The sequence below is a fragment of the Dendrobates tinctorius genome, unplaced genomic scaffold (assembly GCF_039654945.1).
Source record: "Dendrobates tinctorius isolate UK_male_01 unplaced genomic scaffold, ASM3965494v1 ptg000040l, whole genome shotgun sequence".
NCBI lineage: Eukaryota > Metazoa > Chordata > Amphibia > Anura > Dendrobatidae > Dendrobates > Dendrobates tinctorius.
Window position 1 is genome coordinate 3,905,537 of NW_027361708.1, and position 17,614 is coordinate 3,923,150.

General features: G+C 46.5%; 1 protein-coding gene across 3 annotated transcripts in view; it reads left to right on the top strand.

The window, feature by feature from the left end:
- Positions 1-17,614, top strand: part of LOC141088648 (mannose-binding protein A-like) — a 113,166-nt gene that overhangs the window by 50,701 nt on the left and 44,851 nt on the right. For all 3 annotated transcript variants that reach the window (XM_073574791.1, XM_073574792.1, XM_073574793.1), the window contains one exon: positions 6,202-6,288. In XM_073574791.1, the coding sequence (XP_073430892.1) occupies positions 6,202-6,288 (87 nt within the window). The remainder of the gene's footprint in view (positions 1-6,201; positions 6,289-17,614) is intronic.

Consider the following 17,614-nt stretch of genomic DNA (forward strand, 5'->3'; position numbering starts at 1 on the left):
GCTGCTGCGTGCGCAGCCTCAGTGATTAGCAGTGTCGTCATCAAGGTAACCGCTGGTCACTGAGGCTGCCTTCCCAGCCGGGTCCCTGAACTGCAGTGACTTTGGTGGTCGGTGCTCATAGCAATGCTGTATTTCTGCTACATACAGTATAGGTGATCTGAGCATCGCCTATATGTAGTGTAAAACAGCACCCAGGTTGTAGTCATGTCAGCACATTCCGTACTTACTGTGCCGGCAGCTGCTTCTTCCCTGCTGTGTTCCCCATTCTTCCTTGTGTTCAAAAGACATGAGGCAGAGTCCGAAGCAACTTTAAACAAAACGGATTTATTTTCTTCAGGACACAGCACATCCATAACACTTCCAGCACACTTGTCACAGTACCAGCAATGCATTTTCTTCATCTTTCCCTAACTTCTTCTGCTTCACAGGAATAGGCCACAAACATATAATGGGATGAGGAGCCCAGTGAAAACGCCACTTCAATATATCTCCCTGGAACCGACTTCAGCCCAGACATGGAAATACTATCTACTGGGTTGTCCACCCCTTCAATGGTTATCCAGCCCGTGCACTTTCACGGTGGCCCATTCTACTTCTTCTGTACCCAAACTTCTTCTGTAGATTCTTCACTATTCACTATGTGGCTGCGGATACTGTGCACTTAACTCTTCTCTTCCATCCTATTACTCTCACTCTCTTCCTAGGATGGCTGGGCTTCAACTCCAGAACATTTCGTGGTAGCTAAGCAGCCCAGGCCACAAGCCATCTGAGCAGCACACAGAGGTCTACCCCTGACTGACTATATACAGGAAATCTCTCTCTATCTTATTCTCCAGTTACCCCTCCTAGTATTAACCTCTAAGGGTCGTACATAGAGTTGAGCGATACCGTCCGATACTTCAAAGTATCGTATCGGATGGTATCGGCCGATCTTTAAAAAAAGTATCGGTATCGCCGATTCCGATACCGGAAGTCCCATTCAAGTCTATGGGACTTCCGGTATCGGAATAAGAAAAACCCTTTCCTGCCCTTGTACAGCCTCTCGGGGGTCTGTACGGGCCTTTCGGGGGGGCTGTGCCGGCCTGCCAGGGGGTCTGTGCAGCCTCCGGTGGTCTGTGCCGGCCTGCCGGTGGTCTGTGCAGGCTCCGGGGGGCTGTGCCGGCCTGCCGGGGGGCTGTGCCGGCCTGCTGGGGGGCTGTGCAGGCTCCGGGGGGCTGTGCCGGCCTGCCGGGGGGCTGTGCCGGCCTGCCGGTGGTCTGTGCAGGCTCCGGGGGTCTGTGCAGGCATCGTCCGATGGGACTACAAGTCCCATCGGGCGATGCCTGCTACCATGACAGTGATTGACACATTAGCCAATGATGGGACAGTAGTAGTCCCATCATCCGGCTAATGTGTTAAATGTAAAAAAAAAAAAAAAAAAAAAAAAAAATTACATGCTACATACATACAACATGCATACTACATACATGCTACATTCATACTACATACTACATACATGCTACATTCATACTACATAAATACTACATGCAACATACATACTACATATATACTACATGCATGCTACATACATACTGCATGCTACATACATACCACATATATACTACATATATACTACATGCATGCTACATGCATGCTACATGCTACATACATAACACATATATACTACATGCATGCTACATACATACTACATGCTACATACTACATATATACTACATGCATGCTACATACTACATGCTACATACATACTACATATATACTACATGCATGCTACATACATACTGCATGCTACATGCATGCTACATACATACTACATACATACTACATGCTACATACATACTACATATATACTACATACATACTACATACATACTACATGCATGCTACATACATACTACATGCTACATACATACTACATATATACTACATGCATGCTACATACATACTACATGCTACATACATACTACATATATACTACATGCATGCTACATACTACATGCTACATACATACTACATACATACTACATGCTACATACATACCACATATATACTACATACATACAATACATTCATACAATACATACATAGACATACAGTACATATAACATAGAGTAACATACTTACCAATACTTGTCACATTGTTCCCCGAAGCCATTGTCTTTTCCGGGATAAATATTAACATAACAAACCACAAAAATACTCACCCACGATCCGAAGCAGTCCACGAGTGTGTCCCACGACGATCTTGGGTAGAGAACTGCAGCATCAGCTGTTGCTGCCGTTCTCTACGGGCTGCAGGAATCCAATGACGGAAGGTAGGTATCCTTCCGCACTGTATTCCTCCGCCAATTAAAAAAAAAAAAAGTCCCTAGTCTCACTTTATGCCATTGCTGTGTGGGAAATTCCCACGCAGCAATGGCATAAAGTGAGACTAGGGACTTTTTTTTTTTTAAGTGGCGGAGGAATACAGTGCGGAAGGATACCTACCTTCCGTCATTGGATTCCTGCAGCCCGTAGAGAACGGCAGCATCATCTGATGCTGCAGTTCTCTACCCAAGATCGTCGTGGGACACACGCGTGGACTGCTTCGGATCGTGGGTGAGTATTTTTGTGGTTTGTTATGTTAATATTTATCCCGGAAAAGACAATGGCTTCGGGGAACAATGTGACAAGTATTGGTAAGTATGTTACTCTGTTATATGTACTGTATGTCTATGTATGTATTGTATGAATGTATTGTATGTATGTAGTATATATGTGGTATGTATGTAGCATGTAGTATGTATGTAGTATGTATGTAGCATGCATGTAGCATGTAGTATGTATGTAGCATGCATGTAGTATATATGTAGTATGTATGTAGCATGCATGTAGTATATATGTAGCATGTATGTAGTATGTATGTGGTATGTATGTAGCATGTAGTATGTATGTAGCATGCATGTAGTATATATGTAGTATGTATGTAGCATGTAGTATGTATGTAGTATGTATGTAGTATGTATGTGGTATGTATGTAGCATGTAGTATGTATGTAGCATGCATGTAGTATATATGTAGTATGTATGTAGCATGTAGTATGTATGTAGTATGTATGTAGTATGTATGTGGTATGTATGTAGCATGTAGTATGTATGTAGCATGCATGTAGTATATATGTAGTATGTATGTAGCATGTAGTATGTATGTAGTATGTATGTGGTATGTATGTAGCATGTAGTATGTATGTAGCATGCATGTAGTATATATGTAGTATGTAGTATGTATGTAGTATGTATGTGGTATGTATGTAGCATGTAGTATGTATGTAGCATGCATGTAGTATGTATGTAGCATGCATGTAGTATGTATGTAGTATGTATGTAGTATGTATGTAGCATGCAGTATGTATGTAGCATGTATGTAGTATGTATGTAGTATATATGTAGTATGTATGTAGCATGTAGTATGTATGTAGCATGCATGTAGTATATATGTAGTATGTATGTAGCATGCATGTAGTATGTATGTAGTATGTATGTAGTATGTATGTAGCATGCAGTATGTATGTAGCATGTATGTAGTATGTATGTAGCATGTAGTATGTATGTAGCATGCATGTAGCATGTATGTAGTATGTATGTAGCATGTAGTATGTATGTAGCATGTAGTATGTATGTAGCATGCATGTAGTATGTATGTAGTATTTTTTTTTTTTTTTTTTTTTTTTTTTTAACATTTAACACATTAGCCGGATGATGGGACTACTACTGTCCCATCATTGGCTAATGTGTCAATCACTGTCATGGTAGCAGGCATCGCCCGATGGGACTTGTAGTCCCATCGGACGATGCTTGCACAGACCCCCGGACATCAGCACAGCCCCCCGGCAGGCCGGCACAGCCCCCCGGCAGGCCGGTACAGACCCCCACAGGGTGCACAGACCACCGGCAGGCCGGCACAGCCCCCCGGCAGGCCGGTACAGACCCCGGGCAGTCCACACAGCCCCCCGGCAGGCCGGCACAGCCCCCCGGCAGGCCGGCACAGCCCCCCGGCAGGCCGGCAGAGACCCCCGGAAGGCCCGAAATGACGGCGCATCATGATGCGCACACACCGCGCATCATGATGACGTCAGTCTGTCAATCAACTTTGAACTTCCGATTCCGATGCCGAATTCCGATATTGAAAAAATATCGGAAGTCGGTATCGGAATTCCGATACAGCAAGTATCGGCCGATACCCGATACTTGCGGTATCGGAATGCTCAACACTAGTTGTACAACTAAACCGTCCTGTGCAGTGTACTCAGTACCCCCATCTAGTGGCCCTTTTCCCTAACTGCACTGTCCCTAGCTTACATATGATACAAGGATGCGAAAATACGTCACAATGAACTATATAGCAATTATATACATGACAAATACAAATATGGCAATTATGTACATGTAAATAGCAGCACCAACTTACAGTAGTAGAGCTGATCGTGCTATGGCAGCTTCTAGCCTCACATGGAGGCTATTGAAGCATGCCAAAAGTTAAAAAATGGTTTAAAAAATATGAAAAAAATAAAAAAAAACTAAGGGTTTAAATCACCCCCTTTCATCCCATTAAAATAACACAATAAAATGAAAATCACACATGCACATATTAGGTATTGTCGCGTTCAGAATTCCCCAATCTATAAATAAAGGATTAATCTGATCTCTAAACTGCGTAGCGAGAGAAAAAAAATCAAAACGCCAGAATTACATTTTTTTGGACGCTGTGACATTGTATTAAAATGCAATAACGGGCAATCAAAAGAATGTATCTGCACAAATGTGTTATCATTAAAAACATCAGCTTGGCGCACAAAAAATAAATAAGCCCTCTCCCAACCCGAGATCACGAAAAATAGAGATGCTACAGGTCTCGGAAGATGGCGCAATTATCACGGTGCTCAGATGTGTTTGATACTCTGAGAGTAATGGGCTGTGCTCAATTTAAAACTCAAATCCCCACCCCGCATATTTGACACTTTTTATGCAGCCAATAAGCATGCGGAGATTGCCTGTGAGTCACTGCAATGCCGTAGCCATCTTGGTTGTGGCATTACTATGATTGGCTGGCCATCTGACATCATCAGAGATTAAAAAAGGACAGATGTCGCCCTGCTCGGCACACTGATGTCACTGCACAAGTTTGTGACACTTCATATTGGAGGGAGTGAGTGCTTGTCTAGGTCTCTTTGTGCACAGTTTAACGAATCAGAGGCATGTAGTGTTGATACTGGTGCTGAAGCTGAGCCATCATACTAACAGCCCTTCTAAGGGCTAATTGTTGGCAGCACATACAATGTGCATTTAGTCTAGGAAGGGAGACAGAGTCGCCCTAGCAGGGAGAGTGACAGAATCTAGTCTGTAGATGGGGATTAACAAAAAGACTGACTGGCACATCCAAGCTAGTGTGAATAGGTGCATACTAGGAGCAGCCACCTCCATATAAAATATACGAAAAAAGTTGCACTCTATCATGCTTAAGCATGTCAATGTGATATATATGAAATATGAATAGCAATACTGCTTCTGAATACTAGGAAAAAATTAGACATAATTTGGCCAATTCATGCAAGCCCATCAACCAACGTTAAGGTGGTCTCAGAACTGATGGGTCCTTATGTATCTCATGTGAATACCTCTCTTAGGCTGGAGTCAGACACAACGTATAAAAATACAGACCATATTTTACTGTCGTAATACACAGAAATGTTCCCTGAACAGTGATCCGTGTGTCATCTGTTGTCAAGGTGTGGCTGTGTTTTTTGCGCATGTAAGCATCCGTATGTCATCCGCATGTCAAGATTTTCTCGCCGGCTTGCAAAATGGACATATAATGGATCCCAATGACAGGTTAAAACACAAACGATATAATAGATATAGACACATAGAATACATATATATCATAGAATACATACATATATATATATATATATATATATATACAGCATATATATACATATATACACATGTCATTGAGACACACACACATATATATATATATATATATATATATATATATATATATATATATATATATATATTTCATAGCGTTCTGCGCAGTCTGTAACCACCAACCATTTTATCGTGGGTCAAGGAGTTGGGAATGTGGTTGCCTTTTTTCATTGTACAATATTACAAGCCATATTTGTAAAAATAAATAGACTTATAAATGTATCTTTTTTTACAGAATTGGTTACAAATATCCAAAGCAAATTAGCATCACTTGAAGCACAATTGAACCAGTTGCAGCTCAGTATATCCAAAAGGACAAAAGGTTAGTTAAACTAGTGATGAGCGAGTATACTTGTTGCTCGGGTTTCCCCGAGCATACTCGGGAGTCCTCCGAGTATTTTGGCGTGCTCGGAGATTATGTTTTCTTCGTCTTATCTGCATGACTTGCGACTTGTAGACAGGCTGAATACATGTGTGGAATGCCTTTTGTTAGGGAATTCCCACATGTAATCAGCCTGTCTACATGTCGCAAATCATGCAGATGAGACTACGAAAAATAAATCTCCGAGCACGCCAAAATACTCGGAGGACACCCAAGAATGCTTGGAAAAACCAGAGCAACGAGTATACTCGCTCATCACTATTAGGCTATAATGCATATTCTTGCCATACTACAAAGTATTGAAAAAGGCTGTTGGGACAATTCAAGCCCAGGAGAGTTTTCTCAAAAAAAAATGTAAAAAATAAAGCAATACTGCTCACCTATTATGGTTGTGTAAGCTACAACACTAGTAGAGTTTCATATTAGAGGTTTTCCAGCTGCTGAAGCTCCTTAGGTTGCCTGATCCAACGTGGTATTAAGATACTGTACAGTGAGGAAAATAAGTATTTGATACAACCACGATTTTGCAATTTTTCCCACCTACAAATAATGGACACGTCTGTAATTTTTATTTTTAGGTAGACTTCAACTGTGAGAGACAGAATCTAAAAATAAAAAAAAGAAAATCACATTGAATTAAATTGCATTTTCTTACATGAAATAAGAATTTGATCACCTACCAACCAGCAAGAATTCTGGTTCTCAAAGATCTGTCAGTTTTTCTTTAAGAAGCGCTCCCACTCTTCACTCATTATCTGTATTAATTGCACCTGTTTGAACTTGTTATCTGTATAAAAGACACCTGGTCACACACTCAATGAATCACACTCCAACTTCTCCTTCATGGCCAAGACCAAAGAGACTAAGGACACCACGGAGAAAATTGCAGACCTGCAAAAGGCTGGGATGGGTTGCAGGATATTAGACAAGTGGCTTGGTGAGAAGGCAACAACTTTTAGCACAATTATTAGAAAATGGAAGAGACAGAAAATTAGAGATGAGCAAACTTGTTAGAAAAACATTTGCCAATCTCAAATTCACTATGAATGTAGCAACTTTTGGATTTCTGTTTGGATTCCAAGCATTTTTCCTCGAAGTCAGCTAAATGTTTCCACTAATGATTTTGCTAGGTCTTTGGCTTCAAGAGTGGTGCTGTATGATGAGCGAGGTGGACTTGTTTTATTAGAGGAGAGGGTGAGTATAGCTCAGAGGAATGTCGGACTGTATTTTTTTAATTAACTTAATGTGTGTGCATTCCGGCAGCCAATGAAGGTGCAGAAACCATCCACAACATCCAGAGACAAGGGCTTCCATCATCAATATATATAATTGCCTTAAATTGTCCGTCATCCACTTCCATCTGGATGTCCCCGAATCCCACAATCCACCGTGCCGACCGGAAGTACGCCGACCGCCATATTGAAATACCCAAGTGATGGGTATTTCAATATGGCACTCGCTGGTGGTACCAGGCCCTTCCACAGTACCACCAGCGGGACACCACCGGGACCCCTCCACTGCCGCCGGACCCCCGTCGATGCCGCTGCTGGACCCGCCGCCGACAGACCCCCCCCGCCGGAGCCACCGCTGCCTGCCCACCCACCTCCGTCACAGCCGGCAGGAAAGACTGCGGCTTGTGGCCTGTGCACAGGCCGCAAGCCGCGGTCTTTCCTGGTGACTGGCCGCTGCCTGCCCACCCACCCACCTCCATCACAGCCGGCAGGAAAGACTGCGGCTTGCGGCCTGTGCTTGCGGATGGCCGCCACCAGGAACCCCCCCGCCACTGGACTTGCTGCCGCTGAACCCCCCCACCGCCTCCAGGACCCCCCACCATACCCGCTGCTGCCTGCCCACCCACCTCCGTACAGCCGGCAGGAAAGACCGCGGCTTGCAGCCTGTGCTTGCAGATGGCCTCCACCAGGACCCCCCTGCCACTGGACTTGCCGCCGCTGAACCCCCCCCACCACCGCCGCTGGACCCGCCACTGCTGGCCACGCCACCAGACCCCCCTCCGGACCCGCCGCTGCCTGCCCACTATCTACATACACACACATGTACATACACACACATGTACACACATGCACATACATGTACGTACGTACATACACACATATGTACGTACACACACGTACGTACACACGAACTCACACACACACGTACTCACGCACACACGTACATACTCACATACACACACGTACTCACACACACATACACACGTATGTACACACACGTACTCACATACACACACACAAACACGTACTCACATACACACACACGTACTTACATACACACACACACACACTCACATACACACGTACACATGTACTCACATACACACACACATACACACGTACTCACATATACACACACACACACACGCACTCACATACACACACACGTACCCACATACACACACACATGTACTCACTAGAGTTGAGCGAAACGGGTCGGTCAAATTCATAAGTCGCTGACTTTCGCTAAAGTCGGGTTTCATGAAACGAAACCTGACCATAGTGTGAGGTCGGCCATGAGGTCGGCGACCAGAGCACCAAAGTCGCGTTTCAAATTATGCTTCTAGCTCCCTTTTTCAGCCAACGATGGAGGACGCACACTGTGGGCAACGCGATGACATGGGCAGCGGTCACCACCATCTTTGAGAAGGGCATGCAAGTGATTGGCTTGCTTTGTGTGGCGTCACAGGGGCTATAAAAGGGCGTGCACGCCGACCGCCATCTTACTTCTGCTGATATTAGCATAGGGAGAGCTGCTGCTGATGATTCTGAATAAGGGAGAGCGTTAGGCAGGGAAGAAGAAAAAAAAACTGCTTCTGCTGGTAGCGATTTTCACTGTACAACACAACAGTTTGTGTGCAGTGACAAGGGACGATATATTTTTGTGCATCAGCTCTGTTGGTTATTAGGCTGCCTTATAAGGCTCCCTGATAGCTGCATTGCTGTTTGCATACTGCTGTGCAAACTGCTTTTTTAAAAGCAAAAATACTTTTCTTCCTCTTTTCTGCACAGATGCCAAGCATTAATTTTTCCACACTTTTGTGTGCAGCACAGGAAATCAGTAGGAGAAGGAAGATAAAGAGCCAATAGTTGTTGGAATTGTAAGTAGTTTTTTTCTGCGATGTGTTTGGGCAAGATGGGCTGAGGTTTCTCAGGAAGGTGAGGAGTGTGTGGGAGCTGTACATGGGAGAGGGAAGTATTGAGGGGCTGATGTGTATGAGTCGTGATGGAGGGGGGATAGGGTGATGAATGTGGATGGCAAGGGAACACAGGAGGATAAAAATGAAGCACATGGTTAAAGGGGAGAGCAAAGTGTGGGTTACCTGACTCCTGCCCTGACTAACTGCCATGTATAACTGCCGTTTTGCTGGATGCTTATCTTCTGTGATGCTTTGCTTATGGGATGCTTGCGTGCTGTACCCCACACTGCGTGCTTCCCCTTAGCAACTACTACATATATAGGCCACACTACAGGGTCAGGAGAGAGGGATTGTGGGAGATGGTTGGGTATAATTTGGCAGCTGGGGCCAGCACACCAGGGGATGGTTAGATGATCAAAGGCACTAGACCAAGATGTGGCAAAATGCTATAGCACCTTCCACCTGATAAGATCTAAAAAGGCCCCAGTCACAGATCTAAAGCAGTAAGTATTACATACAGTGCAACAAATGAATTATACCAGAGCTTTAGCAAGCACATTTAAATATGCAGCAAAATGGTCAAGCAGCAGAAGTATGGAGTTGTACCATTTGGATATATTACAGCAGAGAAATAGAGGCAGCAGAGGTGGGAAGTTGTATCATTCAGGCTGCTTGCTGGCAGTGAATGGAGTAAATACATGCAGGGTGGCTCAGTTGATTACCATTTGGATATATTACAGCAGAGAAATAGAGGCAGCAGAGGTGGGAAGTTGTATCATTCAGGCTGCTTGCTGGCAGTGAATGGAGTAAATACATGCAGGGTGGCTCAGTTGATTACCTGTGTGAAGAGAGAAGATGAATGTTAATTCCATGCCATGTATAACTGCCGTTTTGCTGGATGCTTATCTTCTGTGATGCTTTGCTTATGGGATGCTTGCGTGCTGTACCCCACACTGCGTCTTGCAGTACCCCACACGGCTCCTTGCATCTTCTCGCCCAACCACTTGCACCAGTGACCCATTTCAGTCACATCTCCTCAAGTCCCTTTCCCCTGCTGTCACCCCTCACCTAACTAAAATATTTAACCTCTCTCTCTCTTCTGGTATCTTTCCTCCTCATTTAAGCATGCCATCATACATCCACTACTTATAAAACCATCCTTCGACCCAAACTGTGCCGCTAACTATAGACCTGTCGCTAATCTTCCCTTCATCTCTAAACTCATGGAGCGCCTGGTCCACTCTGTCTTATCCGCTATCTCTTTGATATCTCTCTTCTCGACCCTGTCCAATCCGGTTTCCGCTCTTTACACTCTACTGAAACTGCCCTCACTAAAGTCTCTAATGATCTACTAACAGCTAAATCAAATGGTCATTACTCCATGCTAATTCTCTTGGATCTCTCTGCAGCATTTGACACTGTGGATCATCAGCTCCTCCTCACTATGCTTCATTCCATTGGCCTCAAGGACACCATTCTCTCCTGGTTCTCCTCCTATCTCTCTGACCGCTCCTTTACTGTATCTTTTGCCGGTTCCTCCTTCTCTCACCTTCCCCTTACTGTTGGGGTTCCTCAAGGATCAGTTCTAGGCCCCTTCCTCTTCTCCTTGTACACTGCCCCTATTGGTCAAACAATCAGTAGATTTGGTTTCCAGTACCATCTCTATTCTGATGACACCCAATTATACGCTTCTCCTGACATCACGCCAGCCTTTCTAGAAAACACCGGCGATTGTCTAAACGCTGTGTCTAACATCATGTCCTCACTATATCTGAAACTGAACCTGTCAAAGACTGAACTCCTTGTATTTCCTCCCTCTACTAATGTACCTACACCCGACATTGCCATTTCTGTGTGTGGTTCCACTATTACTCCCCAGCAACATGCCCGCTGTCTTGGGGTCATACTTGACTCCGAGCTTTCCTTTGCCCCCCACATTCGATCACTGGCTCGCTCTTGTCATCTATACCTCAAAAACATTTCTAGAATTCCACCTTTTCTTACTTTTGACTCTGCAAAAACTCTTACTGTTTCTCTTATTCATTCTCGTCTCGACTATTGTAACTCTCTTCTAATCGGTCTGCCTCTTACCAAACTCTCCCCTCTCCAATCTGTCTTGAATGCTGCAGCCAGGACCATATTCCTCACCAATCGTTACACCGATGCCTCTACCTTGTGCCAGTCATTACACTGGCTACTAATGTTGAGCTTTGCGTTACCGCAAGTATCGGGTATCGGCCTATATTGGCTGTATCGGAATTCCGATACTGACTTTCGATACTTTTTTCATATCGGATACCGGAATCGGAATTTCCCATAATGCTATCAGCCCGCTCGCTTTGATTCAGCCAATGGGAATTCTCAGAAGTGTGGGCACATCCTGTTAGGCATGTAGGCATGTTAACTATTGGCATGACTGTGATTGGCTGCTGAAATGATGTCATGATGCACTATAAAAGCCGCCTCCGCCATTTCTGGTCACTCTGCTGTGAATTCAGTTAGGGACAGGCTGCTGTTGAAGACTGTGAGGGACAGTTAGAAATAGCGATTCTCAAAACAATATTGTGCTTTACCCAGGCTACATAAACCACCACTGTAGCTTTCTTTTCCCTAGCAGCAGTGTTCACAGCTGTCTGCAAGGGCTGTGTGAGTGCAGCTCACGCTGTGGAGTGGGTCCTGCAGCCACGTCTGGTTGTAGGCCGCCCAGCATGCCTCACTGCTGCCTCATACATATTTTTCTTTTTGAGCTGCTTATTTTTAAAAAATTCTATCTAGTGTGCTTCCATCCGTATCCATATATGTTGGTTGCAAACACTAGTAGTAGACAGCGGAGCCTTTCTGCAGCTTTTCAGTGCTAGTGACCACTTAGCTGCACTGTTCACGGCTGTCTGAGAGGTCTCTGACTGTGTGTGAGTGCAGCTCACGCTGAGTAGTGTGTCATGCAGCTACGTCTGGTTGTAGGCCGCTCAGCGTGTCACTGCCTCACACATTTTTCTTTTATTGCAGCTCATTTTTTCTATTAGTGTGCATCCATCCGTATCCATATACGGTGGTTGCAAACACTCTAGGAGTACACAGAGGAGCCTTTCTGCAGCCTGTCAGTGCTAGTGCCCACTTAGCTGCACTGTTCACGGCTGTCTGAGAGGTCTCTGACTGTGTGTGAGTGCAGCTCATGCTGAGTAGTGTGTCCTGCAGCTATGTCTGGTTGTAGGCCGCTCAGCGTGCGTCACTGCCTCACACATATTTTTCTTTAATTGCAGCTCATTTTTTCTTCTCCAATTAGTGTGCATCCATCCATATCCATCTACATTGGTTGGTTGCAAACATTATATAGGAGTAGATAGAGGAGCCTTTTTTCTGGCTTGTGCCCTTCAGCTGCAGCCAGATTAGTATTACCCAATTTTTTTGGAGCCTCATCTTTTGCATTGTAGGTTGCCTGCCTGCATTGTAATAGCTCCAAAAAGTTGGTGATACTCTCACTTTCAAATCTTTGGTCACATCCTTTTAGATTTTTTTCCCAAAAAAAAAAAAACAACAAAGTTCACCAAACACTACATTTGAAAGTTGTGTAGGCCACATTAGCTCCCATTGAAGAGTAGTCGACACACACACTGCATAAAATTAGTGTTTCTTAAACCTGCAACCAGCTGTTCAGGAATAAACACACTAAGGCCCCCCTTTGTACTTTTCTGCCTATCTTTCTCAGTCTAGCAAGATGAAGAAGGCAGGGAGTAAGGCACGTGGGCGTGGAGTTTCCGCAGGGAGATGACGTGGGGATTCTGCAGGGAGAGGATGTGGGGATTCTGCAGGGAGAGGACGAGGGGATTCTGTGCCTGCTGTTGGCACCAGTGAGTCAGCATCCCCCAGTTTTAGCAGGCAACAGTCCTTTATGCGCAGCTTTGTAGGACCTCACCGTACCCCACTGCTGCGGGAGGAGCAAATTGAAGCCATTGTGGGATGGATGGCAGCTAACGCATCGACTTCAATTACTTCCACATCCTCTCAGGGCCAGAGCACCGAAGAGCAACCATCTGTCTCTACACCACCTGCCAAAGTGCCCAGGCAGTCAGAGAGCCCTGGACAGGAGCCATCACAGTCTCTACTTCTGTTCTCGGAATCAGTTGGTTTGGAAAGAGGGGGGCCAGCCAAGCAGCATTCCAGAATGTGAAGAAGAGGGAGAATGCAGTGATGCACAACTTCTTTGTCCCTCTGAATCTGAAGAGGCAGGTGGGCCAGTGCCTATGGTCAGCACACCTCAGTACGCATCAGATGATGACGAGACACAGTTGCCACTTTCTGTTGCGTACGGTGCTGGCGAGACAACCCAGGAGAAGCAGGTGTTTGAAGAGGGGAGTGTAGATGATGAGGTCCTTGACCCATCATGGCGTGAGGAACAGGAAGGTGGTGGGAGCAGCTCTGAGGAAGAGATTCCCCGAACGGAAAAAAACGGAGGGAGGGGGGGGGCAGACTTAGTTGCCTGTAGCCTCCACTTCGGAACCCGTTAGGAGCATTCCACTTTCAAAAGGCAAAACGGGTGCTCCCAAGACTTGCAGTGCTTGGTCCTTTTTTGACACAGTTGCAGATGACATTTGCTTTGTCAAATGCAAGCTGTGTCATCAGAGAGTCAAAAGAGGGAAAAATGTCAGCAACCTCAATACCACTAATATGTGGAAACATGTGTGGACCAAGCACGAGGTGGAGTTACACAGACACACTGAAGACGTAGGCCAACGTACAGCACCACCTACCACCTCTTCAGCTCGTGTTGGGGCCTCTTCCTCCAGCTCACAAACAGCGGTTCGGCTTCCTCACAGGATCGCCAAGGAAGAACCTCTGGCACTGTTGTTCGGAGACCCTGTGACATTCCACCCACAACACCACGTTCCAAGTCATCCTCACACTCCCAGGCCAATCGACACCCATCGGTAGCACAGGCATGGGAGAAAAGGCGGCCATACTCGGCAAACCAACCCCGAGCACAGGCTCTGAATGCTGGCATTGCCAAACTACTGGCACTTGAAATGCTGTCATTCAGGCTGGTGGAGACTGACACCTTCCGGGACTTCATGGCATTGGCAGTCCCAAAATACACCGTGCCCAGCCGCTTTCATTTCAGCAGGTGAGCCGTCCCTGCCCTGCAGAAACATGTGGAGGCAAACATAAAACATGATATACTAAATGCCGTCAGTAGCAAGGTCTACCTGACCACCGATGCGTGGACCAGTAACCATGGACAGGGACGATACCTTTCCCTCACTGCCCATTGGGTCAATGTTGTGGAGCCGGGTACAGATCTGGAGAGTGTCGCTCTACGTGTTCTGCCAACTCCACGGATTGCAGGAATCCAGTCTGTACACATTGACTCCTCCTCCTACTCAAGTTCCTCTGAAACAGCGCAGCAGGAGCCTGTTACGACCGATATGAGCACAGCCGTGGCCAAACGTCAACAGGCCGTACTGAAATTAATTTCTTTGGGGAATCGAAGCCACACAGCACAGGAGCTCTGGAATGCCATCAAGCAAGAGAGCGACGTGTGGTTTCTGCCCGCGAATCTCCAGCCGGGCTTGGTAGTGTGTGACAATGGCCGAAATCTGGTGGCAGCTCTTGGCCTTGGCCACCTCACTCACATCCCATGTCTGGCACATGTGCTCAACTTGGTCGTGCAGAGCTTTCTGAGGGACTATCCGGATCTTGATGGACTGCTGCACAAGGTCCGCATAGAGTGCGCTCACTTGCGGTGTTCCAGCACGGCAAGGTCACGCCTTGCTGCTCTGCAGCGCCGATTACGCCTTTCGGAACTTCGCATCATATGTGACCTACCCACCAGGTGGAATTCTACGTTACATATGTTGGAGCGGTTGTGTGAGCAGCAGGTAGCAGTCATGGAGTACCAGCTGCATCAGGCGCAAGCAAGTCGCACTGTGCGCCGTTCACACTTCAGCACCACTGAGTTGGCCTCTATGAAGGACATCTGCCTCGTTTTGCGTGCCTTCGATGATTCCACACGGATGGCGAGTGCAGATGATGCACTAGTCAGCATGACTGTCCCCCTTATCTGCCTGCTTCAAAAAACACTGCAAGCACTAAGGGATGAGGTTTTGGAAGAGGTGGAGGATGAGGAGTCCCAAATGCCATCTGCTTCTGGACAGTCTGCGCTACGTGCTTCCTCACAAAGGCCTAAGCAGGGGACACTTTGTGAGGAGGATGAGGAGGAGTCGATGGAGGAGGAAAACATCTCTCCAGAGGAGGGAGGTACACAAAGCTCTAGTCAGTATGTACAGCGAGGGTGGGGTGATGCAGAGCAGGCGGAGATGACGCCTCAAGCAGGGGACAGCGGTTCTTTGGCAGTTGGGAGTCTGCAGCACATGGTTGACTTCATGCTGCAGTGCCTCAGAAACGACATCCGCATCGCTCACATTCTCTACACGGCTTATTATTGTGTGTACACCCTTCTAGATCCTCGCTACCAGGAAAACTTGCAAACCCTCATACCAACGTAGAACCGGGAGCGTAAACTGCGGGAGTACCAAGACACACTGGTGCAGTCCATCATGTTTTCCATTCCACCCGACAGCAGTGGTGCTAGTGCTTTACAAAGCACCTCTGTGCGTTGAACCAGTGGAGGAAACTCGGCACAAAGAGGGAGCAGAGGCAACGCCTCAGCACAAGGCAAGACCACTATGGCCTAAATGTGGCAAAGTTTTGTGTGTCCGCCACAATTGTCTACACCATCACTGACGGCTCCAGTCAGCAGGAGGCAACGTTTCCGTCAGATGGTGACAGACTACATGTCTTGCCCTGTGAGTGTACTCCCAGATGGCTCTTCCCACTTCAAGTTTTGGGTCTCTAAGCTGGATACATGGCCAGAGCTTAGCCAGTATGCATTGGAGGTGCTGGCTTGCCCTGCTGCCAGTGTCTTATCGGAACGCGTCTTTAGTGCCGCAGGTGGTGTACTAACAGACCGTCGCACGCGACTTTCTTCCGATTACGTCGACTGGCTTACTTTTCTGAAAATAAACAAGGCCTGGATCTCCCCAGAATTTGCCAGTCCTCTTCCCGACTAAATAATTGGTTGGCAACTGTATCCAAGTCTCCTGTTGTGTTCATGTTTCTACCACCTGAACTATAATCCGTGGGCTTCAACACAGCCAGTTGTCGCTCAGATGTGTCGTCTGCACAGAGAAAAACACTAGCTCCTGTGTTATTGGGGTTCAGTAATGCCAGCTGCTCCCCTGCTGTGTGGACGGCAAAGTCTCCTGCTCCATCCACATTCAAACTACTACTGATTTTTAACCCTGCTCCACTATGCCTCTGGCTCCACTGTCTCTAGTATTTCCCCTGGCCTCCAACCCTTCCAGTTGCTGCTCTGAAGTGGCGTCTGCACAATCCACACTTGTTCCTGAGTTACTGGGACTCAGTCACGTCACTTGATCCCCTGATGTGTGTCCGACAAGGTCTCTTGGTCTGTCCACATTCCCATTACTAGTAGTGTGAATGAGGGCAGAGCAGGAGACCTTGCCGGATACACATCAGGGGATCAACTGACAGGACTGAGCCCAAGTAACACAGGAACAAGTGTGGATTGTGCTGACGCCACTTCAGAGCTGTCACTGGTGGGGTTGGAGGCCAGGGGAAATACTAGAGACAGTGGAGCCTAAGGCCTAAGTGGAGCACGGTTACAATCAGTAGTAGTCTACAACCTCTATAAAACGTGCTGCAAGTTGGCCTCAGCCTGCTCCATGCCTCATCCTGGGCTCCAACAATGCCAGTTGGTGTTCAGAAGTGTCGTCTTCGCAGAGAAAAACACACTCGCTACTGTGTCTGTGGGGTTCAGTAATGCCAGCTGTTCCCCTGCTGTGTAGACGGCAAAGTCTCCTGCGCCATCCACATGCCAACAACATCAGACCTCAGCCTACTCCATGCCTCAACCTGGACTCCAACAACGCTAGTTGGTGTTCAGAAGTGCCGTCTTCACAGAGCAAAACACACTAGCTCCTGTGTTAGTGGGGTTCAGTAACATCAGCTGTTCCCCTGCTGTGTGGACGGCAATGTCTCCTGCTGCCTCCACATGCCAAACAATCAGGCCTCAGCCTGCTCCATGCTTCATCCTGGGCT